Source organism: Talpa occidentalis, unplaced genomic scaffold (assembly GCF_014898055.3).
Source record: "Talpa occidentalis isolate TD23 unplaced genomic scaffold, MPIMG_talOcc4v2.1 talOcc4.2, whole genome shotgun sequence".
Classification (NCBI taxonomy): domain Eukaryota; kingdom Metazoa; phylum Chordata; class Mammalia; order Eulipotyphla; family Talpidae; genus Talpa; species Talpa occidentalis.
In genome coordinates, this window is record NW_023602073.1 from 138,766,174 (window position 1) to 138,793,737 (window position 27,564).

General features: G+C 41.7%; 1 protein-coding gene across 2 annotated transcripts in view; it reads left to right on the top strand.

Annotated features, from left to right (window-relative positions):
• Window positions 1-27,330, top strand: part of GRM1 (glutamate metabotropic receptor 1) — a 406,389-nt gene extending 379,059 nt beyond the window's left edge. The window contains exon 10 of one of the 2 annotated variants that reach the window (XM_054697906.1): window positions 15,693-15,777. In XM_054697906.1, coding sequence (XP_054553881.1) covers window positions 15,693-15,753 — 61 coding nt within the window. In that variant the 3' untranslated portion in view covers window positions 15,754-15,777. Of the gene's footprint in view, window positions 1-15,692; window positions 15,778-26,397 lie in introns of those variants that run through there. The other variant, XM_037520535.2, reaches the window with a different exon arrangement.
• Window positions 27,331-27,564: the final 234 nt, after the last annotated feature.

The window sequence follows — 27,564 nt, forward strand, 5'->3', positions numbered from 1 at the left end:
GGGAACTTACAGGAATTTTAATTACAATCCAAAAAACAGCCCTTATAACTGATTCTGTCAGACCTCTGGAACCCAATTCAAGGGAAAGATGAGGAAAACTCTGGAAAGTAAGTCTTGCTTTTCTGGAATTATTGGTGGAGCTGGAGAGTTTGAAGCTCACAGTAGAGATCCTTTGTAGAATAAAGTAGGTTCTTGTGTATTTGGAACCAGATGCAGTTGAGAAGGAAGAAGATCCCTTCCTTTAGCTATAAAAAGAGCAGTCAGTGCTGGGAGACACCCCTTCCCAAGCTATGGCCCTAAGTGCCGGGCAGGTGGGATGACATTAGGACAATGGAGGGTGGGCTCAATTGGATTCAACTTGACCTCCATCAGGCTCAGCCACCATTGTTTTGTTATTTTCTTCCTCTTGTAAATAATGTACTCATTCTGAAAATAGCATGGAAATAGCTCCTTTTAATACTCTAAGTTTGCATTTTCTATCCCGAGACCAAGGGGCATAGATCATACTTCAAAGAGAACTTAATTTCTTTTGGAGAGAGGTCATCTTTTATTTTCTTTCAAATAAATTTGTATGGCTGCACACAACAGGTTCTCAGAGTTAATATTTTATCTCCATGTTAGTAATGTATTGTTTCTAAGCAGAATTCAGAAGTATTCACATATGAATAGCCATAATAGTCCTGGGTAGTAGATGCAGTGTGCAAATAAACACTGTGCAAATAAAGAAGCTGGGTCTTGGAAAGCTCAAGGTCATTTTTTATAAGAGGAAGAAATGGGGCTAAAATCATTGTTTACTGGGTAAAATCATTTTTAAAATCATTCTAATAGCTTTGTGTTACCTCAGTAATGTACTGATTCATTCAAGACATTCACTAAAATGAGTAAGACATGGGACCTTCCTTATAATTTAGTGATACAAGATACCACGGCAATAAAATGGAATGAGTAAAATAAAAGGAAACAGTATAATTTGATTCATGTGGTTGCATAAATTTGAGTCAGATGTTTATTAAGTTCAGGTCTGATTTTTTGTTTTTTGCTTTTTGGCAAGCTACTAGTCCTTGGGTAAATTGTTCAATTTCTTGCATTTCAGATAAAAAATGTAATAATAATATCACTTATCTCTTAAATGTTTAGGAGGATTAAATGGAAATATAGAGACTATAGTAGCATGCCTTGCACATGGTCACATCTCAGTATTTAGCTAGTGACAGTAAGTTTATGGAAATAGAGGTGGGTAGATGGAAGTTCATATGGTAACATGAAACTCTGCCCTATACCTGTAAGTAGGATGGGAGGATTGTGCATCTTCTGGAAGCGGAGGCAGGCAAGTGGTACTCAGTGTGAGCTGTGTGTGAGGAAGGACGCCCTGTTTGACATGGCTTGGCAACCTGTCTGTGCTTGGCCACAGCTAAAGAAAGATGAGGTCATTTTTGCATTCCATCTGTTAGCCCTAGTGTCCAGTGGAAAGTGTTACCTACTCCAAAGAGAAGTAGCCTGTATGAACAACATGTTTGTAAAGCTCATTCGAGAACAGAAATATCAACAGAAAATATTAAAATACCAATGGATTTGGAAGCTCCAGATCATGAGAACAAAGTTTATAGGCTCATTAATTAGAACTCTGTTTCTTCAATTATAGAAACCAACTTAAGCTAGCCTAGCCAAAGGAAGTGGGGTATCTCATAGAACATATGTGGAAGCTAAGATTAAGTATCTTATGGTAATGTAGTTTGGAATACTCCTGAGCCACAGGGAGGACAGAGCTCCTGGGGAGAAAGGCTCCAGGCCTCTCTGTCATCCTCTGGCTGCCTCATTCATCATCTCCTCATAGGCTGCCTGGGTGCTCATGGTCAGTCTAAGGTCATCCCTCCTACAGCTCCTATGTTTACATGTTGGGATAGGTCCAGCTTCCCAAGAGACCATGTTTAGCCCTTGACAAGGCTCTGCTAACACATAAAAAAGCTGATTGGTGAATTTGATTTAGGTTCTATTCCAGATGAAATGATGGACAAAGGATGGAGTCACATAATATAAAACCCTTCAAGAGGCCACCATGCCTGACACCCATGGGTAGGACCAAGGAGGCTGATTGCAAATAAGGAGGTATGACGGTGGCATGAGAAGAAGCCCTGCAGGTGTCGACATCAGAGTAACCCATGTCCATCCCACACCCCACCCTTCCCCTTTGTTATATGAATAAGTCACTTCTAAATCCCAATATTGTATACTGAGAAAGGTTGATAAAGCATACATGTGGTTGATGAGATGAGCCAAGCAAAAATTAATCACCTATCTATGCAATATGTGAGTGATTATAAAAAATTCCGTATATGTGTGAAAGGAAGGGAAAGAAAATGCCACAGCTCTGACAGCTTTGGTAATGAAAGCTATTAGGCATGGAAAGGAATCAACCAAATTTAAAAGCAGGCTTTGTCTTTGTTACTCTTAAAGTGATTCTACTGCAAAGTGTTTCTGAATTGCCTCAGGATGGAGAAAAAGAGAGAGGGTGTTTTGCTTTTTAAAGGAAGGATGGCCCTCGGGAGATCACTTCTGAATTAATTAAAATGCATCATAAGTTACAGATAGGTTAACAATATAATACTAACTTATTCACATTGGTTAATAGAAAAAGAAAAATCAGTAAATATTACATCACTAACCCAAAAATGTATGTATAATTTGTTTTGATTTCAAAGAGGTAAGGGAAACCACTTATAAAATTGAAGGCAATTTAACAATACCCCTCTACAGATTAACTTTAAGATAAATGAGGTGTCTGCTGCTAACAAAATTAGGGCCAGTCCCTAGTGGTGCTATAAACATATTGAGAAACAACTGCTTAAAAAAAATCAATAACAATAGGAAATAGATTCCTTTCCTTGATTTTCCAGTCTTAATAACACGTAGTTATCTAGCGAGTGCTCTCAGACACTGGCAGTTAATACCACTTTCCATTTGGTCAGATTTTGCACTGTTTATGGCTTAGGTGCATGTGGGCTGAGGAGTAGGAAAAGCATTAACAAAATAAAAAATAAATACTTACATAATCAAAGTAGAATAAAAGAAATGATGGCATACAGTTGTCCCAGGGGTGAGGTAGGAGCGAGGGAGCAGAAGGGCTGATGGTAGATCTGTCCCAGCCAGCCCAGTGTCCCTAACCATGGAGTCTGGCAGGGCCTGATTGCAAGGGATTTTAGGAAAATCTTCATCATTCAGTGCTTTGTGTAAAAGAACATGGAGGCCTTTCTTTTTACAAATGGTGGGCAATTTCCTGGTGAAAAAACACTATGTGGTCTGGGACCTCACAGAACATTGAAACCCCAACCCCCCAGAAACCTAAATGACAATATGCAGGTGAAGTTCTGAGTCAGCGGAGAGGGAACATGTTCAGAAGGGACTTTGGCACAGACCTTGGAGTCGGGCATGGTCTAAAAAGAGCCGTAAACAATGGCTCCTATTGGGAGCAACAACCAGAAACGGGGTAAGGTGGAGGAAGGTACAGAGAGACTGTTCGAGGAAGAAGGTTGTGAGGAGCTGTGGAGACAGGACAGAACACATCATGTTAGGGCAAAAAAAAAAAAATATTTCAGTGGGACAAGCAGTGATTTGCTGTAATGTTTATATCACATAAATATTATATAAACTATATATGATCTATATATGATATTTGTTTAGCTCCAAATGTTTGAAGCTAAAAGTTATTCCAGAGTTGATTCTCATCTAAAGTCACTTCTGTTCTGATGGGTGGAATGGTTTCAGGGCCTGAGACAAACCTGAGTTTGGGAAGAGATGCCTGTGTTATGCAACAAGTGATTTTCTAGCACCTGATATGTGCTGGTCAGTGGGCCAAGTGCAGCTTACAGAGTGGTGAACAGAATAGACTCAGCCGCTGCCTTTGTGGAAGTTCAAGTCTAATCAGACATTGAGTGACCACAGTTACAGCAAATGTTTGTAAAGATAAATTGAAGGTGTTACAGTAGTGTTTTCAAAGCGAGCTGACTAGTGCCAATACGTGGAGGCTGGGGACATTCCCAGGAAGAAGTATGGTTTAAGCTAAGAACACACGCTTCAGAATGAGAAAAGGGGTTAGTTAGGAAAAGAAGGAAAATCAGAGTGTAGTGCCTCCAAGCAAGAAAAATCCCTGGTGACTGAAGAAAATGAAGAAATTCCTAAATGCCTGGAGCTAAGAAAGAGGAAACATTGTGATGAGAAGAGACCAGAAAAGTCAACTAAGACCAGATCATGCAGGGCCTAGTGAGCGGCTTTCAGAGCCTGGATCTCATCTTCTGAACCATGGAAAGCCACGACAGCTACTAAGCAAGGGTGCTCCTTTATGAGAGATGTGTGCTTTGGAACGCACAGTCCTCGCTCAGTGTAGAGGATACTTAGGTGAGCAAGGGGAGTCTGGGGGTCCTCAGGGAAACTGCTGCAAGGAGATTTTGGTGACTTGAGCTAAGGTTTTGACCGTACGAAATGAAACAAATGGACACAGAAATGCTTATGTGGTAAAAATATAGTAAATTTTGACATCTACCTAGTAAACAGTAAGTTGCACTGACCACGGGGTTGTTTGGCTCTACAGTCTATAAAATTAGAGCTGTTACCAGATGGAATGCATTAACACATCTAACACATGATTGATCTGTAAGAAGGGGAAAATGATCAGGCACAAATGCAGAGTTGAGCAGTGGCTGAAACAAACATGAGAAATGGCCGTAGAGCTCTCTCATGTGAAGATTAGTGACTCATGGGTCCTTTGAAAATGTAAGTCCAAATGACAAAGTGATTCCTAGGCCTAAAACGATGAAACTGACACTTAGCTTAATGCCATGAAACATTGAACCTTGCAACCTTCCACCCCTTTTACTAACTCCCTGTGAACAAGCATCCATCAACGACTATCTTCTTTTATTTCCAGGTCTATCTGCATACATTTTGTTATTATAAAACCTGTATACCATTTCCCATTGCAAATTTAATGGAAATGCTGGTATATAACCATGTTATTACATGAACTTGTTTAGTTAAGTTTTATCCTGAATGGTAGATCATTCTTATGAGGTAGACAAAATTCAGCCCTCCTCATATTTACTTGGGTAGTGTGTGGGGGGAAGATGATGCCAAGGTGGAGGCAGATTCTGGCTGGTCCCTGGGAAGACATTTCCTTGGGATCATGCCCTCTGTTTGGCCCCTAGGAGCTCACCATGTGTGTCCCTTTGCACTTCTCCTTGGAAGGTTTTACAAAGCATCTTTGCATCAGTGTCTTTTTTTTAAAGATTTATTTATTTATGCATACAAGAGCTGGGGTACAGGCCAGAGGTGTGGGGGGTGAGAGGATCCATGAGAGACAGAGTGGGGATCAGAACAGGCAGACTGACTGAAATACACTGCTGAGGGGAGCAGCGGGTGAGGCAGGAGAGGTCTGCTGCGCCATGTGGGTTGCTCCCTCGCTGGCCGGGGATCGAACTCGTGCTGCAGAGGCTGCAGATTGCTTCATAGTGCTGTGCTTAACCCCTTGCCTCACCAGGGAGACCCAGCATCAGTGTCTTATGGACAACCTGACATATCTGGTCTCAGCCATTCTATCCAGAAGTTCATAGATAGCTCATGCAGTACATAGGTATTTTCTTTATTCCACATGAATCCTGCTTCCCAAGAAAATGGAAATGATGGGATCCAAATATCTCAGAGGGCTTTATGAATGTTTTTCCACAAGAGCCATGCAAATGTTTTAGAATGACTTTACTGCTATTACCAATTAATTACTGAGAAGAGTTAGAGCAGATATTTGATACCATCTTCATATCCCTCATTTTTAAAATAGTTTAAAAAAATAGGTCATATAAGTATATAGCCATTTCATACTATTCTTACTCCTATATACCTAGGAGTGGACTTTCTGGATGATTAGTCTGGATGATTAGTCAAACATTGCAAGAATGACTTTGCCCTTTTACCTTCCTACTAAGAAGGTATAAGATTCATTTGGTGTTAACAGTCTTTTACATTTTAGTCATCCTAATGCACATGTGCTAGTATTTAATTATTGTTTTAATTTGCATTTGCATGATGATTAATGATCTTGGAAGTGTTTCCATGTACTCATTTCCATCACAATGCCCTCTTGTGAAATGGCTATCTAATTTTTCATCTATCTCATTTGGTCATTTGTGTTTTACTCTCCATTCATAGAACTTCTTTTTATAATCTGGATATGAATTTTATATCATATGTATTGTAAATATTTTTTTCTCAGACTGATTCAATGTTTCATTTTCTTAATGGAATCTTTTAATAAGTAGACATTTTTAATGCTGATGAAATCTTATTTCTCATTTTTTCATGGTTAGTGCCTTCTAGTTTTAGTCAGTAAATCTTTGCCTTCTGCCAGGACTCAAAACATGCCTTTTCTAGAACTTTATCCTTTTGACTTTTACAGCTAGTACTAGAATATCTCTCCAGCTATTCTTTACATGTGGTGAAGAGATGGCTCACGGCTCACCACGTCCTGAGTGAAGGTTTTACGACTTGGCTCTTTTTATTGTTTTTCTCCCCTCTGTGACATGACAAAGTAATAATAAAAAGACTCTCCGTGGAAGTTTGTGACCAAAACTTTCTCTGGAAACATAGCATGATAACATAGTTTCTTTTTTGCTGATTTTTGAGCTTTTACTTTTATCTATAAAGACGCCTATGTGAGAATAAACAAAAATATGTACAATAAAGCAGTTATTTGCAACATCAAAATCAAATTCTGCTATACAATTCTGAAACAAAGACTTTAGGACTGATTTACTGAATTAAAATATTAGTTCTGAATTTCCAAATTCCCCTTAGTAGCTCCTTATATTTTTTAATACTTATTTTTAGAATTTTTAATTTAATTGCTTTTCAACAAAGGAAAATATATTCAGTTACCATATAACTCCATAAAGCTAAAAGCTTTGTTATGATAAATTTTATTTTATAATAATAATTATTTTTAATTTTTTTCATAATTAAAAAGGTAATAAGTATTTTCTGTGGGCAATTAGGGAATCATAAGGCAGCACAAAGCAGGCAATAAAAATTATGCACAATTCTGCTACTACATAGAGGAAAAAGCCACCATTAAGATTTTTTTATATATTCTAGTTTTTGCACACTTACCCAAAAATACATACATTATTTTTAGTGATTTTTTTAAATTTTAAATTTACTATTATTTTTACTGTTTTTTAAAAGCTTAGCTTTCATTAGAGATTTTGATATTGATATTATAATTAATTAGAAATTAGTAATTCAAGTAAGGTGTTTTGATATTCCTGCAAAGTAGTAGAGAATTTCAGGGCTAGGATATTCCCAGCTTATGTCTTATATTGTGATACAATTTTTAAGGTCATTTTCTTCATTCTTTAAAATAATCAGTTTGCATGTGAAATTATATGGTGTCCTGTTATTTTTCAAAGATCAGGGAAGGTAAGAGGGGATCAAGGGTGCACACAAAGGTAGATCTGGTATGGACCCTGCCCTCTGAAAACTGTGGCCTCTACTGTAGGAGGTGAGAATTAGCATTAACAACTTATGTAACAGGAAATGAAAAGGCACACCGGAGAGAAGCAGAGTGCAATACATCTTGTAGTGAGGTAAAGAACTTGATGAACATCTTGGAACATTGAAGGAGATGTATGCAAACTTCTGTGAAAAAAAAAAAAGAATTCTTTGGGTTCAGGGAACATTATGAACAGAGAAAGAGAACAGGAAAGAAAAAAAAAAAAAAAAACATTAAAACACCATATCCCAGCCATCAGTTTGACAAAATTTAAGAAATCAGTGAGAACTTTGCTGCTCGGTAGAATGGAATTGATGGCAGCAGAAACAGTTCCCAACAAGAATAAGTGGACAGCAATATAACACATGAAAACTACCTTTTTGCAGGATCAGGGAGTTGCTGGAGCAATGAGGACTAGTGACACTAAAATTTCAGGGAGAGAACTGGGAAGTGAACCGAGGCCCTGTAGCTGCTTTCCCCTGGCGTCATCTGCAATCCTGGAAGTGGCTGGAATCTGAGGGCCCAGCTTGGCCCCAACGGGGAGAGGATGGAGGGAATAGAGAAGGCAGAAGAGAGTGTTGGCCACACGAGGCTGGAGGGATAAAATGAAAGCCAAGAGAAGTTTTGTTAGGGGGAAAGGATGTCCTGAGCAAACTCCGTACAGGCTTTGTGGACTCCACCCCCACGACACTGGGAACTACAAATCCCGTGATCACCAAAGGGAAGGTCGCAAGGACCTGAAGGTGGAGTTAAGCAACTAAGCTTTCGGTTTGAGTATTTAATCGGCCATGTGGCAAGGGGTAGCTCTCTTGGCCATGCAGCATGCTGGTTTTTTGCCAGCTCTGCGGGTCATTGGGATTCCAGGTCAGCAGAACGGGTAGGACGCATTTACAAACTTATCTCCCTCTTTTTCTCCCTGAGTTATTCATTTCCCAGTTCCCCTTCCCTTGTAAATAAACTTTTTATCAACCTTTTGTGTATGTCTGCAGTTTAACATTAATAAGTCCCCTTTAAGGGCGCGGGTGAGGACACACAGTCAGGCCACCCCGTTTTATATCAAGGTTTGCCTTGTAACAGTTTCAACATATGCCCTCCTCCCTCGAAACATATTCTGATGTCTGCAGTTGAATGGGCTGGAAAGGTTAAAAGATAGCTAAATACCTATGACTTACAGAGTTAATCTTCATCTTTCAATGCTAAGGAGGCATGCCTATGGAGAAAACTGGGAACACTAGCAAACAGAAGAGGCTGGACTGACAATATTGGAGGCACAAAGGCGCTCAACTATATGCATGAACAAGATTCCCCATCAAGACATTTGCCTGATGCTGAAGTTGATTGTCATAGGAGGCCAAAATATGAACTTCAAACCTTTGAAAAGCAGGACAGAATCTCCCACAGTCTCTTGATGCTGAAGGCATGGGGTGGGGCCACATGTTCCCACACGTGCTGAGGGCATGTGCCCCCCCAACCCCACTGCTGCTTGCTATGAAAAGTGCAAATTACTCAACTCCACTTATCTCCTGATTGGCTAAGTAGATCTGTGAAGCAATTACCAGAGAAAATGGTGAAGGAACTCTGGTGAGATAAGACCATCAAGAAACTACAGAATATTACCTTTTGCATATACAAAGCCTTACCTGACATAAAATATTCCTAGCATGCCACAGTTAGGACAACATCACCAAAATCCAAGGGGAGCAATTAGACAATAGAAACAGACCCACAGGTGACCCATGGATCACTTTTGCAGAATGCTATAAAACTAAATCCTTATTCTGAATGTTGGCAAGTCAAGGGAAGGATTCATCTGTTTGACTTGCATTTTATGCTTGAATTCTACCTCAGAAGATTTAAATAGCCGATGAGGGGAAGGTTTTCTTTTGAAAAGAAAACTAGTTGACAGATGGAATGATGGAATTATAATATTACCATTTTGTGGGTTTGTAATGAAATAATTGATCTACATCATGATCATCAATGACTGCTGAAATCACTAGAAGAAAACCTTATGGGGACTTTTATAACATGTATCAGACTGATAGCACCTGAACCCAGTCCTCATCAATCTTAATGTGACCAGTAGGCAACCAATTTATGTGCTTTCCAGGGTTATAGCACAAAAATACCCCCTCCTATAAACTGTTTCCACATACAACCAGCCTGAACTGACCAAACCTTTATAGCTATTCATAGGGACCATATAGCAATTCATAGGGACCATGGGTGAGAGAAATATATCAAATAACACCACAGGAACCCAATCAGTAAAATCCATAATATGGGAAATAATTGTTGCTTCTTCAACAAACAAATAGCAAGCAAAAAGAAGGGAATAGCCATAGATAGAAAAAGGCTTAAAAGTCTCATTAGCAAAATGCAACATGCAGATATTGTTTGGCTATTGATTTAAAAATCAAATATAAAAGAAAAATAAATGATCAGAGAAAATGAAATACTGAATATTTGGTTATATTAAGGAATTGATATTAATGTGTTATAGATGTGATTTTTTCCTTCTCATTTTAAAAAGGTGTATCTATGTATCGTGTGTGTGTCTGTGTGTGTGTGTGAATTATTTATGGATGGAAAGCCAATGTTTTAGATTTTCTCTAAAATGAAACAAGAGATGACACAGGAGATGAAACAAGATTCACATGTTATTATTGAAGCTCAGTAATAGGAGTGTGGAGTTCATTTTGCATTTTAAAATTACTCTTAAAATTTTAAAAGTATAGACAAAAATTGAAAAAATATTAAGAATTCCCTATCATAGTGTTAATTGTCAAGTACTTTAGCAAACACAGCCAAATGAATAGGCATACAGAACAATTGTCCAGTTCTTCTAGGTTCATCCATAGAAAAACTCTCCTAGATGTGTTCAAGGAGACATAATCAAACCTGCTTATAGCAGCATTTCATAAAATAGTAAAATGAAAAAACAATCTGAATGACCATCAGGAGGAAAAATTGATTTTTTTATAGTGTGATAATTTATTCAGTTTAGTTTAATTGAGTGAACTAGAGCTATACCTATTAACATAATTCTGTGCAAAAAGGAAAAAAATTCTGATTGGAAATGTCATATTATGCATTGTATATAAAATCTAATATGTGCTAAACAGTACCATATATTATTTACCACATATAAATATACATGTTGTAAAACTATTAAAATGCCAAGTGCTGACACACACCAGATTTTCTCTTGTAAAAAAGGATTAATATTAAGAATAAAATAAAGAAGACTTCAAATATATTCTTAATGTTTTAGAAAGGAAGTGGACTTTGATAAGGCAGAATGTCAACATTTTACAAATAGGAGATGATTAAATTGAATTTTATTAAAGCATTCTCTATAGTTCCTTAATAACATAGGAATCTTTATAAACAAGAATATTTTAATAGAACAATATTTTGTACTGATATGGAAAAACTGCATTCTGAGTGTTTATAAAGAGTTTAGATATATTATGTTAGATGTGCATGTGTTAAAAGGAAGAATGGAAGAAATTAGTATTTACAAAGGGCCTACCCACCCAGGGCTCCCTTCTGCACTCTGATCATGAGAATAAATATTTAAATTCAGAGACTAGGAAGAAAAATACAGTAGACTTTGAAAAGCAATCAGAGGCATGATGTAGGTATCTGTAACCAAAGAAACACAAAAACAAAAAACACCATACTCCATACTCCATACTCTGCTAAAATGGTCTTGAGTAGTACTGTCATTCTCTATGATTGCTTTGGACAGCTGCCACATTATTATTTCCATGGTGAGCTGACCATCTGGAATTCTATAGCCCATTTTATCTCTGCTAAAAGTAGACTCACCTTCAAACCAGCCATAGACATGCATACAGATAGAGAGTTAACCTGATTGTGTACTTCACCTTTACCTGCTCCTGACACATACACTCCTGGTCATTATGTTGCATATGCAAAAAATATTAATAAAATCTGGAAAGAAAATAGAATTCAGCTTATTTTCTACTAGAAGTTATTAAAATTCTTGAATAAGGAAAGAGATCAAAATCCATGAGTAAACTGAAGTTTGAGATCTATGAATTAGTCTAACCTAAATGCACACTAAGATTTCAAATATCTGGTTCGTTTGTGTGTGTCTTTGTTCTTCCATCTTTTAGAGGAAGGGTATTAATGGTGATGGCTTAAGCAGGGATTGAAGTTTGCTATTTGGAAGCTTTCTCCCAGGTGCTATTTGAATAATCTTTCTTTATGGAAGAAAAACTGAGCAACAGTCACTTGGAGAGAACCTAGTCTCCTGACTCCTTGCCCAGCAATCTTATTGCTACACTATGATGAGTAAAACTTGTCTTCAACAACTTCCTGAGTTCATGTAAAAATAATTCTTAGCATCAAAACTGTTGTAAAGAAAATAACACATTAGAACAAAGTCATGTGGGACTAAGTACACCCAAAAAGCGAGTCTTTCATACAAAGAGATTATTTGGACAGTAAGAATAGGTGAGGACAGTTATGCACAGGCTGTCAGCTTAAAACATGCAGTGAGTCTTTGTAAAAGAAGAGGTGAAGAAAAGAGAAGAAACAAACTTTTCATTTTCAGAAGAAATTGAAAAGGAGTCGTTCTACTAAACTTACGGGGTTTCTTTAAATCCACAGAATCTGCCAAAAGATGCAAGCACAGATTTGGGATTTATATTTGACAACCCCCCATATGCTACATTTTCCCTCCAAGCTTCCACTCTAGTTTGCCAGAGTAGACTCTACTCTAGTAATAAATGGTTTTACAGTAGCTAAAAATACTCTGAAGTCCTCGCTGTTTTTATGCAATTGGCCACTCTGGCATCAGATTTTTCAAAGCTTGGCCGGTAACCTTTGATAAACCATTGCTTTCACAATAGTAGGTCTGTGTGCAGCGCTCCTCTGCATTTCACGTCGACACCAAGAAAAATTCAGAGACTAAAGAAATGCCGGCATGAAGAAGATACTGTGATGTTTTCCACTGCTTTTAATCAATAGGAAATTAAGGTGACTCTGGGGTTGCTTAGAGTTCTTGTGTGAATCTTGGTTATCGATATGCCTGAAAGCCCCCAAAGGAACCACAGGTCTGTGCACTAACTGCAGTAGCAGTTCCCTGCCAGTAACTGAGCTGCAGAGCTCAGGGCCCCGTCCTGTGGGACAACAAGTGCCCAGGCTCACTGCTGCACATGGCCTGCTATGCTAATGGCGGCACAGCAAGTCTTGGCTGTGAAGTCTCCTCACAGTAGTTTGTATCCAACATCCCAGCAGAAGGGACCAGCAGCATCACTTGCATGGTCCAGTGCAATATGAAAACATGAGACCCCTGGTTGGAAACACAAAAGGAAAAGTGTTAAAGTACTAAAATATAAAGCCTTTCCCCTTCTTCTGAGGCCTCTTTCCATCTGCCATGGTGTTTTTCATTCACAATATAATGCCCTGTTGCCGTGCTGGGCAGGGCAAGTGCAGAGCCCTGCAGGCCCACGACAGGGATTCTGCAACTCTACCTACAGCAGCCTGCAGGCTGCCTGGTTAGAAACCGGTCCTGTCATGCTGTCTTTACCCATCCAGGTCAGTGACCCTGCCAGGCCAGGGAAGAGACAGGATCGTCACTCACTGCCTAGAGATGCAGCTTGAGGTATGTATCCAAACCCCATCTTCCTCTGAGCTTAGGCTGGAGAGAATGTTCTCAGTCTTTCACTGCCCACCTTTATTCTCAATCAAGGATAAAGGTGGGCAGTGGAAGACCTGGTGGGCTCAGGATCTGGGGGCCAAGAACAGCGAGAACCCGAATACCTGTCCAGAGAAGGCAGGAAGCAGGTCCAAGGTGAACTGAGGCTCCAAGCCCCCAGTGAGTGCTCCTTTTCCCCATGGAACATCACAAAATGTAAATGAAGAGAGAAAACTATAGATTTCAAGAGGATGACCGCTTCTGGGGTGGGGGGGTGCGGGACGTGTGTCTGTATTGGTCTCAGTATCATGAAAGCAAACCCTTCCAGGGTCCTGACCCTGGGTTCACCAGTCCAGGCCACATGCAGTCTCTAAAGGCAAAATTAAAGATTCTAGAGTGCAGGCTGTTACAAGACAAAGCCAAGTGTTTTGAGTATTTCTGCTGCCTTCATGATAAATGCAATCGGTCTAATAGTATTATACAGGTCAAATGCTTTTTCCTACTAACTTCATTAACATATCCAAATATCGTACTTTTGTTCCTGGTCTTCTACTCACTAATATTTTCAAGACTTGTGTAATTTCAAGTGGGCATATTGAATGTCAAGAACGTACTATTTTAGCAAGCTCAATAGCAAACATTGTCTCTTTGTCTAATTTTCTTAAATAAATGGATTATTGCAGGAATGATGAAGATACAGAAAGGTCTTTTGAGTTCTTATGTCTGGGTCAAGATTATAAATTGTTCTGGGTAGAGCATACATTTTGAAATGACTTACTGAATAGCCCAAATTTGGTAGAAATATACATATTGATCAATTTTATTTTTTTCTCTCCTATCTTCAACTGTAAAATGGAAAATCTTTTCCTATCATATACATTCAGATTAGATTCCTTGCTTTCAGGTTTCAAAAGCTATGACAGTGTATTTTTTTAAAGATTTATTTATTTATGCATACAAGAGCTGGGGTACAGGCCAGAGATGCGGGGGGTGAAAGGATTCACCAGAGGCAGAGTGGGGACCAGAACAGCAGATTGACCAAAGTACACTGCTGAGGGGTGCAGTGGGCGAGACAGGAGAGGTCTGCCTCACCATGTGGGTTGCTCCCTGGCTGGCCAGGGCTCGAACTCATGCTGCAGAGGCTGTGGATTGCTTCACAGTGCAGTGCTTAACCCTTTGTGCCACCAGGGAGGCCCGGCAGTGTATTCTTGTTTCAAATTGAAACTCAATTTCTCTTCCCTGCTTCTGGCTTCTGTCTGAAAGACTTGGTATGAGAAAGGACATAGACTGCATCCTGTAATTCCTCTTCCTCCTCCCTCTTCTGAGTTTTCACTCCTTTGCCTGTTTTTATGGGAAATAGAGAGCAAGGAGATATGGAAAAGGTCTTTGACTTGCCTGGAGCAGTTATGATCCTCTTCTGGTTAACACTGGATAATTGACACCAGCGTCTTGGGGTAGCAGTCCAGTGTTGATTCCTAGAGAACAGTGGTGAGTGTCTAGGGCACTCTCCAGGGGACTATTATTGCAGTGTTTCCTGACATGGAAGATTCCCCACCCCATTCAACCTACCTCATCCATAATCTCACACCTGCTCACTGGTCCCCTTTAGCATCTTGTTCCTAAATTCTCTCTGTGTCAGGCAGTCCTCTCCTGTGGAGTGACAGAAAGACAATTTTATCCCACCAGCTTCTAAAGTGCTGCTTAACTCATGGGAAATCCACTGATCCTCATTCCAACACATGATGGACAGGCCAGTTGCTCATGCCTGCCCCATTAGCCCTGTCATGTGCCGTCAGAGCTCTTCTCCCTGTACCATATCACCCTCTGGGCTGGAGAAGACCAACCAGGGAACGAGGTGGCATTCTCCTGTTGAGGCAGACGATCCATTCTCTACAGGGGTAGGCTGGGCTGGAAGGTGTTCTCGCCACTCCCATTCTCTCTACCATCTTGCGAGGGCCAAGATATAAGCATGACTTTATATGAAGTGACAGCAATGCTTTATTATACATAATCTGGAGGAAAAATTTTAGTGGAACTAGAAGTCACATCACAGATAGAAATCTGTGAACTTCTTTAAGACGGGTGGTGGGTGGGAATTTCAATATCCAGCCTCCATCAGTGTGAGTGGAGGTGGCATCCACTGCCTCAAGGATCACAGGGCTGTGTCAAGAGTGGAGCGAAGGAGCTGACTTGGGACAGGCACACACACCGAGCAGACAAAGCATCTGCCACTTGGACAGAGATGGGCCCTCAAGGTAAAGGAAAGAATGCACTCCACTGACGTGGCTTTCAGAAATGAGCCTGGCAGGAGGAAGCCACCAGGCAGGGCAAGGAAGACACGGGTCACAAAGGCGGAGACGACTTGGAGGAAGGCTCAGGAGAAAGGCCAGACCCTGCCCAGGTCCAGGCACCGCCGAGCGGTGTGACCGCCATTTCTGTACACATGTATAACCACTCACTGGGTGTCTTTTTCTTTTCAATCTTCAGGAAGAGGCAGCCAGAATTCTCGCCCACCAGCCAATGTCCGTCGGCACATGTGCAGCTTTGAAAACCCCCACACTGCAGTGAATGTGTAAGAGAAGCTGCATGGAAAATGTAGTGCTTTGCCCCTTGCTTTCTCTCTCCTGGGTTTTTCCACTTTCTAACATGGAAACAGATGTGGTGCATGCCATCCAGAATGAGGAACCATTGACGTGCCATGGTTTGCACGAATGCCTTAATTTGATTGTCCATCGTTCTTAAAAGGACACTGTCAAGTGGTTAGTCTTTTGGCTTTTTTATGTTTCATTGCAAGATGCAACACTTTTTCTGATGCTGGAGATTCACTTTTGTTTGTGACTCCCACTCACAAGCTCCAAAGTGAATTTCCCCCCTTCACAAATTTGTCAGCTTCTCCTTGGCAAACAGAGCTTTCTTTTCTTTTCTTTTCTTTTTGCCTTTTTGCTGTTGCACAAATGTTTGAAATGATCCTGTCTGTGTTCAAATAAAAGCCATAGCTTGAACTTATGGAAGCATTCCATAATGTCAGCTTGAGGGGGTGGGCGCCAACAGGAGCCTCTGATGGGTGCCTCCCACACTCTGGGGAGCACAAAACAAAAGTCTTGTGCATCCCACAAGAAGGGAGTTTTGCAAAAAAGAATAGTAGCTATTTTCCCCAGAATTCTGAGCTTTTTTTTTTTTATCAGATTTTCTCTATCTGATAAAAATGGTGCATGTTTGGTCCAATTTTTGACCTTTAGATCTTGACAGTGTCTTTTTAAGTTAACAAAAGAACATAGACCATGTTCAACTCATTGTGCACGGAGTCTGTGGTCATTTTCAGCTGTTCCTTTACAGCCCTTCAAACTCCTGGGAGAGTCAAAGGTACACATTCCTGCAGCAGGAGGGCGTCCACCGATGGGGTGTCTGTGACTTGACTAGCTCTTCAGATGAGAAGAGCCCAATTCGTGCAAAAGTCTGCTCTTCCACCTGGCCATGGAGGCGGGTGAATGGGGCCAGGGCCTCTCTTCTCTTCACTCAGTGGAGTGCATTGGGAAGTCTGTGTTCTGAGAGTCCCCAAAGAGCCCAAACAGGAGGGTGGACACAGTCAAATCCTATTGATTCTGAAAGGGGAAATAGGTTGATCTGTGAGTATGTTTCAGGAGGTAGTTGGGAGACCTTTGCACATCTATGCAGACCCCCTAGTTGACTGAGATGCATTCTCTGTACTTCTCCCGGGTCAGAAGGCAAGGAGTGTCTCTTGCGCCCTGGGTTGAGTGTGACCAAGGACACAGCAAAGAGATGATGATGATGACAGCCATGGGCTGCCTGTCAGAGAATGGATGGGAATAAGTAGTGCTTGTCCTGTCGTGACAACAGGATGGCAAAGAGAAGTAGCATTTCAAGACGTAAAGGTGAGTGTCTACTAACAAAGGAAAAGGCTGAAAGTGGGTACATCCTTGGCAGAAGGCTAAAACCCCACAAAAATCCTCAAAGCAAACAGATTGGTTGTTAAGAAATAGGATCAAAATAGGATCTGTTCAAGCTCTGTTTCTTGAGACTACAAAGGGGCAGGAAGAGATGAGTAGCTTTGAATTTGTACACCACAGCCTCAAAATGACTATTTTTCAGTTTGGGTTGTTTCTGACACATGCACAAAAAATGGTGATAGGTTCTTTCTGTGACCTTCAGTCCCCACTGCTTTTGTGAACCAGGAAGGCAAAGCGTCCAGTAGTGGAAATAAAGCTACTTCCAGATAATTACGATGATCCAAGATCTGTCCTGCCCCCTTGAGCCACAATCCCAGCAAAGCAGAGCAGCTGCCTGGTATTTCTCAGCAAATTGTGGGAACTCCAGGTGGAGCTGAGAGTTCTGATGACTCGCTAGAGTGTAGGTGTGGTTACCTGGAGAATAGAAGCAATGATGCTTGACTTGAACACAGTTTATGTCCATCTAGACTTCCTGGGGGGATAGAATCACACCTGGCATACTTCTGCTAAGACAATATGCCTGTGCCAAACTGAAGTGTTAAATAAACTTTGGTATGAGAATTTTTTCTTATCAGCTGGTAATCGTAATTAGGTTGAACCATTAAGAATTTACTTAATGGCCATTAAGAATTTACTTTAAAAATTTTAGTAACCATCAGAATCCTACTGTTTAATTTGAAATAGATTTGTCAATTTTCTGAAAACAGTACACACCATGCCTGGACAAAGTTGATGGTGTCATCCATTTTGGATAGATTTTGATCAGGTAATTTATTTGTGAATGTCTTTGTTTTCGGTTGATTCACTGAGGATCAGGGCTCACTGTATAAAGGTCCACTGGTTTCCTTCATGTTGTCTTTATAGTCCATTTCTTATAGTTTAAGAATACAGAATGGGATTGATCTAAAATTCTAAAAGACTGTATATTTGGACTTTGTGATATTGTAAATTTCAGCAACGCAAATGGGTCTCTTACTAGCTAATGATGACGTTAGACTCATAGGGGAGAAAGATAAAATTCATGATACACTTTTTGATCTTCTATCAGCAGAGACTACCAAGTTCTCATGTAATCAGAAAGCATTTGTTTCCAATTCACAGATTCTCTACCTTACAACTAGTGATGAGTCAAAAAGGTGAGAAATTTTAATTATGTTCAGATGGGATCCCAGGGAATATATATACTGAATATGCAGATTTTTTAGGAAAGCTTTCAAGAAGTGAGCTGGAGTCTGTGGGAGTCCTGTGTATGAAGACTAACTTGGGGTTGCCTGGGAAAACAGGAGTCTGACTCAGATGGTTTCAAATAGTTCCAGGCACCTCTAATTGAACTACATTCTGGTTCCAGCCTGCTGAAGCAGGCAGAGGTGAGATATCCCATCAGCCGATAGCATTCCTTAATCTCTGCCGTTCTTTTTGGAGTATCCAGGTGGGTAGTGCCATCCTTCCTTGAAGGACCCTTGGTCCCAGCTGTAGCTGCAGGGTCACAGCAGACCCACCTGCAAGCCTGTGGTTTGGGTCTGTTTTCTTAATTTGATGAGCCATTATGCTGGACTCAAGTGCGTTTCTGTTTCCATTTTAATTTTCACCAAAAACAAATACTATCATCCTTGGGTTCCAAGGAGTGAATCTTCCCACCATATGTGAAGATCTTGCCCTGTCTGTGGGCTCTCTGGATGTCATCCTTGCGTCTGTGGTGAAGCTATTAAGCCTCGTGGCAAAGCCTTGAAGAGCACATAAGGGAGACAGGTGTTGTGTAATTCCCCCCCCTCGGGCGGCTTGTGCAGGCTGCTTCCCTTCTGATCTCAAACACCCACCCACTGTTATTCCCGTTTTAGGCCTCTCTGGAGCAGAGAGCAGTGTGCTGTGCAGATGTAACTAGTACTTACTGAAACAAATAAAACAGACAGGATCACTCCGAATGCCAAAGATATACTAATCTGTTTACACCACCCACTTTCAACTCTTCTCTAAAGTGCTGTAAATATTGGGTTTTCTGTCTGGGGGGATTGTGATACTTACCTAATGAAAGGAAAACCAAAGCAAGATCTCAAGCCTGTTGCCGTGGCCACCGCAGCCCCAGACCTGCTAAGCTCCACGCAGTGTCCATCATCCCCAGGTCTGGAAATCTGCTCAGCCTAACGGTGCTTTCGGTAACTACATTTAGCCACCTAAGACGCTTATGCCATGTGCTACCACATTTGATCTTCAATGATGAGATTGTTTTAGGCCTGAAGTCTGTCTTTTGAAGTTAGAGCAAGCAGGGGGTGGTGGTGTGTGACAATATTGTGGTGTTTCTTGACAGGTTGATTTTCCTAAGATTAGGAGATTGAGGAAAATTAAATAATAGGAGGAAGAAGCTGGTGACTGAAATGCAAGGTATTAAAGTTATCTGGGATTATCTCTTTCTTAGTAATGTTGTTAACTCTTTCTTAGTAATGTTGTTAGCGTGCAGGATGGGGGCACCCCGGAGCCCCCAAACCTGCCTGCTCTAAATGGGTTCTGCCGTCTGCCACATAAAGAAAATTCATACTCTTAGTATATAAGATCTTCAATGGAAAAGAACCTTAATAGAATTAGGGTACACAAGAAAGAGAAAAAAAGGATAATAGTTTCCCAGTGAAACTCCCAAAGTTACCCATCCCCTCGTGAGTAAATGTCCAGGCAAATAGGGTTGGCCCAAAGCGTGGCCACTGAGGCCCATAAACTTGCCACGAGCCTAAGGCATCTTCTTAGAAGAAACCACAGGAAAGGGGCCGAAAGTCTGAAAGGAAAGGAGCAAAACCATAATCAATAAAGGCTGCTATTTTCGGCCTCCCACTGGTCTCTCACCCACATCTCTTTCAACTGTCTCCTTCCACGTCCCCCAGGTTCCTGGTACAAGTCCCAGACTGAGAAGCAAGTGTGGCTTCTTCATATGTCCCTGCTCCACCTGCCTCCTCAAGGCCTTCTCCTTCTAGTCTTCTTCCTTCCTCCTCCTAATTCCTCTCAGTCTTTCCCTGCTGCTCAGCTCCACCTTCCTGGGGTGGGGCAGGGAACCTGGAACCTCCCCTTTCCACAGAGATCACAGTTAGGATATTGCATTGTTAAATGTATTTACTCCTTTTCGGTGCCTTGCATTTTATCCATTTTCCTTTCTTAATATCACAGCAATGGGTTCCCAACATTTTCAGGCAGAATAATCCCTTTTCACAACAAAAAAGTTATAAGCCTTCACCCAAAACTATGCTAGTAATAGTACCTTTTTTAGTGGTCATTTATGCTTAGCACACTTTAGCGTGACAGCATTCTGTGCATTTGACAGTAGCAGTGCAGTGAGGGGAGAGCGCAAATGGAGGCGTGGAAATATAACCCTAAGCTGTGTAGACGTGTAAATGACTAACAAATTAGTAAAAAGTAAAACATTTTTTAAAAGTAAAAATAGCAATGCATAATCTACAAAGACATAACTATTCCACCTTAAAAAAAAAAAAAAAAAAACAAAGGTTAATGCACATAGATTTGGTGGACCATTTAAACTGTGGACCACAAGTTAGAAATAGCTAATCCAGAAAAACCAAACTTCGTATTCTGTGCTGCAATTTATGGGAGATATTTCCTCCACTCTCTGTGGTTTTTAGGGAACAATTTATGCTGTCCTTGAAAACATGTTTTTTTTTTTTTTCAATTTGATAAATGCCCTGAGGCATTATAACTGTTTCCTAATGAAACAGTACTTTACAGCAAATCTAGAGTGAGACTCTGTGGAGAAGGAAAGTTGCTAATTCTAATATGTGAGGTGAAAATCCCCATCACAAGAATAAAAATGGTATTGGATTAAAACAGAACTAAATTGTGATTATATTTGTCTGCAAGATGGTTGTTAATACCTTTAACATATGGTAGTGTGGGCCTGCATAGCACCCCTGGACAATAAGGAAAGCTATCCTTGTGAGTGAGTGAGTGAGTGAGTGAGTGAGTGAGTGAGTGAATTAAGTCCCTGAAACACAAGAATGATTTATTTATTTATTGCTAGTGTATAAGGAGGCAGAGCATTGTTTTGTTAGGGTGTGTAAACTTGCTGGTTGCGTTAGGGGCAGACTACCTCTCAAAAGACTTGTATTTTAACACACACAACTAAAAGATACAAAGCAGCCATTTAATTTAATAATTTTCTTTTTTTAATATTCTAAGTAACATTTTATTAATGAATACTGAAATTTTATTTTATTTTTTAAATAAATTTTATTTTTATATTCCCCATACAATGGCAACCCCCTTATTTTGACCCCAATCCCTCCCCGCCCCGCCCCCCGCCCCCCATAAAGTGTCTCTGGTTCATAGTTTTTTGTTGATTTTGATTTTCACTTTCTTGTAGTTATTCTTTTTCCTGGTCCCTTATTTAAGTTTTCTAGATTCCTGCTATGAGTGAGACCATCTGGTATTTTTCTTTTTCTTTCTGGCTTATTTCGCTGAGCATGATCCCTTCCAGTGCTATCCATGTTGCTGCAAATTGCATGTGTTTATCTTTTTTGAATGCTGAGTAATATTCCATAGTGTATATGTACCACATCTTCTTGATCCAGTCATCTATTTTTGGGCATTTGGGCTGTTTCCACAGCTTAGCTATTGTAAACAGTGCTGCTATAAACATAGGGGTGCAGGTGCTCTTTGGAATTGATGTTTCTGTGTCCTTTGGGTAAATACCTAGGAGTGGAATTGCTGGATCCTATGGAAGCTCTATGTTTAGTAGGTCCAGAAATCTCCACACAGCTCTCCATAGTGGTTGGACCAGTCTGCACTCCCACCAGCAGTGCAGAAGAGTTCCTTTTTCTCCACACCCTCGCCAACATTTGTTGTTGCTAGTTTTTTTAATATGTGCCATTCTCACTGGTGTAAGATGGTATCTCATGGTAGTTTTGATTTGCATTTCCCTGGTTACAAGTGATGTTGAACATTTTTTCATATGCCTGTTGGCCATTTGCATTTCCTCTTCAGAGAAGTTTCTTTTTAGCTCTTCTGCCCATTTTTGGACTGGATTATTTTCTTTGTTGTTGTTGATTCTCATCAGCTCTTTGCTGATTTTTGTGATCAGTCCTTTATCATTAGTGTTGGGTGCAAAAATGTTCTCCCAGTCAGTGGGATTTCTCTTTGGTTTTGTTATTGTCTCTTTTGCTGTGCAGAAGCTCTTTAATTTGATGTAGTCCCAGCTGTTTATCTTTGCCTTCACTATCACTGCTTTGGGTGATGTGTCTGTAAAGATGTCTTTGATGTGCATGTTACGTAGTTTCGCCTTTTGGTGGGACCCTCACCGGTGGCCGGGGATCGAACTGGCGCTGCAGAGGCTGCGGGCAGCCTCGCAACCCAGCGCTCAACTGCTGCGCCACCAGGGAGGCCCTAATTTAATAATTTTCTTAATGAGTATTGAGAGGCAGTATTTGGGGAAGGAAAAAGTGTTTCCATCCCAATTGAAAGAGAAGTTGGATGTCAGAGAGATTGGATGGAATAGTGAAGCAAATGTATGCAAGACAAGAGGTAAATAGGTAGTGTTATGATTTCTGGAAAAGGAATATTGAAGGCATATAGAAAGAAACTGAGTAGAGTGGGGGATGGAGGAAATGAAGAGGAAAATGGAGGTGAGTTTACCTAGAATTTCAGACTCAGAAGAGGCACAGTGGAGTCTGGGCTTACCTTTTTTTTTTTTTTTTAAGATTTATTTATTTATTTATACAAGCACTGGGTACAGTCAGAAGCGCAGGAGGGTGAGAGCATTCACCCGAGCCACAGTGGGGAACAGAACAGGCAGACTGACAAAATACACTGCTGAGGGGAGCCAGCGGGCACGACAGGAGAGGTCTGCACAACATGTGGGACCCTCGCCGATGGCCGGGGATCGAACCGGCACTGCAGAGGCCGCGGGCAGCCTCGCAGCCCAGGGCTCAACCACTGCGCCACCAGGGGAGGCCCTGGGCTTACCTTTGATGGACAGGTTGATTCCTGTTCTTGCCAGGAACACCACTGTCCTTCAGTTTTCTCAACTCAGAAGAGAGTCAGCTCTTCTAGCAAGATAGTGCAGAAGCTTAGAAGCATGTATTCATGCTCAGGAAATATATCAAACATATATTTTAGGGAAATATTAATTTTGATGTGCAAGTTGGAGATGAGGTTTCTCTTAAAAAATCAAAATAGAGTGTAGATTATAAGATATCTATCTAGAGTAACTGCTGTTGGAGCACAAGGGAAAATACCCACCATTGAGTTCTTCGTGGCTGGACGAGTAATCAAAACAGCATCAGATGGGTTAGCATGCAAATAAATCAATTTAATAACATACTGATGGAGGATTTTCATGGTTGCAAATTCTAAAAAATATTGGAATGAACCAATGATATTTATTCTGTGTTTAAGGACCTGAAGTATCAATAGAAAGGGGGAGACTTCACATGACAGAAAAGAAGGGGTGTCTTGATCTTTCCTCTGTGAGTAAAGATGAGATTCTTAGAAGAGATTTGTTCACTGATAAACTTACACATGGATGAGATCCCACAAAGAATGTTCTTTTTGGTCATAAAAAAGAGGGCAGAAATTGTTTCTTTGATTAGAAAAAGGGCAAAATTTAGGGAGGGATGATTTTGTCTTTGACTAGGGAACGGCGAAGGACTCAGGCAAGGACAGAAGCTTCTTCTCAGCCCTCCCTGCTGTCAACTCAAAACAATCTGAATTTCTTTAAGTGAAGGCTATAGATGCCTCCAGGTTCACTGAGTCCTGTTTGACTTCTAGTTCCCATTTCAAGGTGAAAAGAAGCCTACTCTGTGTGCTTTGAGAAAAGCCTATGTAACCCGTATGATGAGGCTGAAACCACACTACATTTTCTCCAAGTAATGAGATCAAAATTTTTGCTGCTCTATGGTCTTTAGAAGCTTTGTATCTAGAATTTTCTATAATCAATATCAGAATTCTGTAAGATTTTGTACTTATTCATCTCACTTCACATTTCAAGATTATAAAATATGAAATGTCTAAATATTACCCTGTTAACTGAAAATAAAGTCTCAGTGATAGACAAAGTGTATTAGATAATGAAAGTGAGGATTTGAACCCAGGAAGCAATCCCACATGTTGTATTCAGTGAGAGTTGTTCCAATAAACACACGTTTGAATTTAGTTAAATCAGGTAGGCACAGTGAGTCATTGTTATTAAGAATGTCATTATTCTTGGGGGGAGGAGGGGAAGGCTTTTAGTTCTGAGTTGTCCTTACTTGAAGATTCTAGAGGAAGGCAGTGCAGGTTTTAATTTCTTGCCCCGAAGAGATGCAAAGTGTTGGTTCCCATAGCTTAGTCTTTATCTGGATCCTTGGACATGGTGAATGTGAAAAGACTGGCTTTACCTGCAGGCTGCAGATTCCTGCAGACAGAGTGAAGCATGTGAGGAGGGCTTGGCTTCCTAGGAGAGAGGGCTCCCCAGAAAAGTTTATGTTCACAATCCTCATCATAAATGTGACACATATAATATTTGAAGTATTTTTCTTATATTTTCAAAGTGATTAAGCCATCGTTAACTATTACACATCCACCTAGGAAAAAAATGTCATTTCCTCTATGCCTTTTATTGTCATAAATGTGTTATTATTGTGCTATTTTGCTTGTTGTTTTCCTGAACACAGAGATAAAGCAAATCTTTAAAAAGCAGAAGAAAAAAAAATGTTTCCTGATTTAAAGTTATGCAGCCAAGAGGCCATAAGTCAAGACAGGAGTTACTACAACACACAGAATAGAATTTGTGGTATTTATATAGAACATGTCTCATTTTATCTTCTTCAGAGAGATATTATTCTGTTTAGCTGGTTTATGAAGAGTCCCATGATAGTGAAAGTTGGTCTGGCTGGAAGGCTGCTGGTACCTTAAGATTTTTCATCATTAAGGCTTGTTACAGGGAAACCCCGATATGAAATGGGTTGGCCTGACTATGGATCCTTACCCGAGTGCTTTAAAGGGACTTATAATAAGACTCAACTGCAGGCACACACAAAAAGATTAATAAAGGGTTTATTTAGAAAAGAAGGGGAAATGAAGAAATGAATAACTCAGGGAGAAAGAGAGGGAGATAAATTGGTGAATGTGTCCTACCAGTTCCACTGAGCTGGAATCCCAATGGCACGCTGAGAGCTGGCAAAAACCAAGAGTGCCCGAAGGCCCACATGCCTGGTTATACACCAAACCTGGCTGCTTAACTCCACCCTCAGTTCCCAGCAACCCTCCCTTTGGTGGTGATGGCATTATGGGATTTGTAGTCCTTGGTGCCCTAGTCTTGGATATCGTTGGTCTAGAGTGGGGGTGGAGTCCATAAAACCTGTGTTTGTGGAGTTTGTTCAGAGCATCCTTTCCCCCCAACAGGCTCACTGAGGAAAAAAAAAAAGACCTCCCAGAGGTCTTTGTCTCAGCAAATTCTGTTTTGTTTGCATCTTCATCTTTTCTCATTTGCATCAAACTCAAGCAAGACATGGCCTCTGTATTTTGCTGGGCTTCTGGTTCTATCTCTTTTCACACCTACCTCCAAGGTGGGAATCCCAGCCAGGTGCTGTCAATCACGGTCTTGATGTGAATTCTGATCCTTTATATATGCTGGGACTAATGCTTTGATAGACATAGAAAATAAAAAGTGATGGCACTCTTAAGCAGAGCATGGATCTGGGTTTTTGCATCACCTGCTTTTTTCTTTCCCTCTTTCGTCCTGGGGCCGTGGGTCAGACCACACGGCTCTGAACCGGGAAATACCTGCTTGTCAGGACAAGCACCCAAGAGGCTGTGTTTTATGATCCCACAGGACAGTGAGAGCAGCTTTGTATATGGGACTTGATTTGACCCAGTACCAAGCAGGAAGAGGGCGGCCAGGGGTGTGGTCCTTATAATCCACTGTCCTTGGTAACCAAGATTTTCTCTTTTTATTAGTTTCCTTCATCGGTGTGGGAATCTTTCAAAGGTTCACACTGAATCGATGATTTCATCATTATTTCAGATTAGGTGTGCGTTAAGAATTCGGTGAAGTCTTAGACCTTGCTGCTTCTACAACAGGCTGCCTCTTCTCCCTGACAGCTTTTCTCCTACGGTGGTGGATGGACTCGCCAGCCAATGCGGCTTGGGCGCTGGGTCTGTGCTGAGGAGAGGGTCTGGGCTGTGGAGAATGTGTGTATTGTGTCCTGTCTGCTCTAGCCACTGCAAATAACCCATCTCTATTTTATTCGTAGTTCTAACGGCAAGTCTGTATCATGGTCTGAACCAGGTGGAAGGCAGGTGCCCAAGGGACAGCACATGTGGCACCGTCTCTCTGTGCACGTGAAGACCAACGAGACGGCCTGCAACCAGACAGCCGTCATCAAGCCCCTCACTAAAAGCTACCAAGGCTCTGGCAAGAGTCTGACCTTTTCGGATACCAGCACCAAGGCCCTTTACAACGTGGAGGAGGAAGATGCCCCGCCGGTGGGCTTCAGCCCTCCCAGCAGCCCCTCTATGGTGGTGCACCGGCACGTGCCCACCGCGGTCAGCACCCCGCCTCTGCCGCCCCACCTCACCGCAGAGGAGACCCCCCTTTTCCTGGCCGACCCGGCCACCCCCAAGGGCTTGCCCCCAAACCTCCAGCAGCCGCCTTCGCAGCCACCGCAGCAGCAGAAATCCCTGATGGACCAGCTACAGGGCGTGGTCGGCAACTTCAGCACTGGGATCCCGGATTTCAACGCGGTGCTCTCGGTCCCGGCGGGCACGGGGAACGGGGTGCGGTCCCTGTACTCGCCCCCGGGGCCCCCGCAGCACCTGCAGATGCTCCCGCTGCAGCTGAGCACCTTCGACGACGAGCCTGTCTCGCCCCCAGCGGACGACGAGGACGAGGACGACAGCGAGCGGTTCAAGCTCCTGCAGGAGTACCTGTACGAGCGCGAGGGCAACACCGAGGAGGACGAGCTGGAGGACGAGGAGGAGGACGTGCAGGCCGCCCGCAAGCGCACCCCCGACGACTCGCCCGCCCTCACGCCCCCGTCCCCTTTCCGCGACTCGGTGGCCTCGGGCAGCTCCGTGCCCAGCTCGCCCGTGTCCGAGTCGGTGCTCTGCAGCCCCCCCAACGTGACCTACGCCTCTGTCATCCTGAGGGACTATAAGCAAAGCTCTTCCACCCTGTAGGGAGGAGGGTCCCCAGGGAAAAGCGGGAGAGGTCGGGGACCCTCAGCACCTCCGGAGACGTGCGGAAAGCTGGGAGAGAGGCCGGAGTGGGGGCGAAGTCGGGAGACCCCAAGGGGATGCTGCTGCTGCCTTAAGTGAGGCGAGAGGGATTGTCCACTGCAGGCACAAGGCGGTCCAGGCGAGGATGCCTGTTCCTGAAACACTCACAAGCCACCTCTGGAAGGAAAGGGATTCTGACTGAG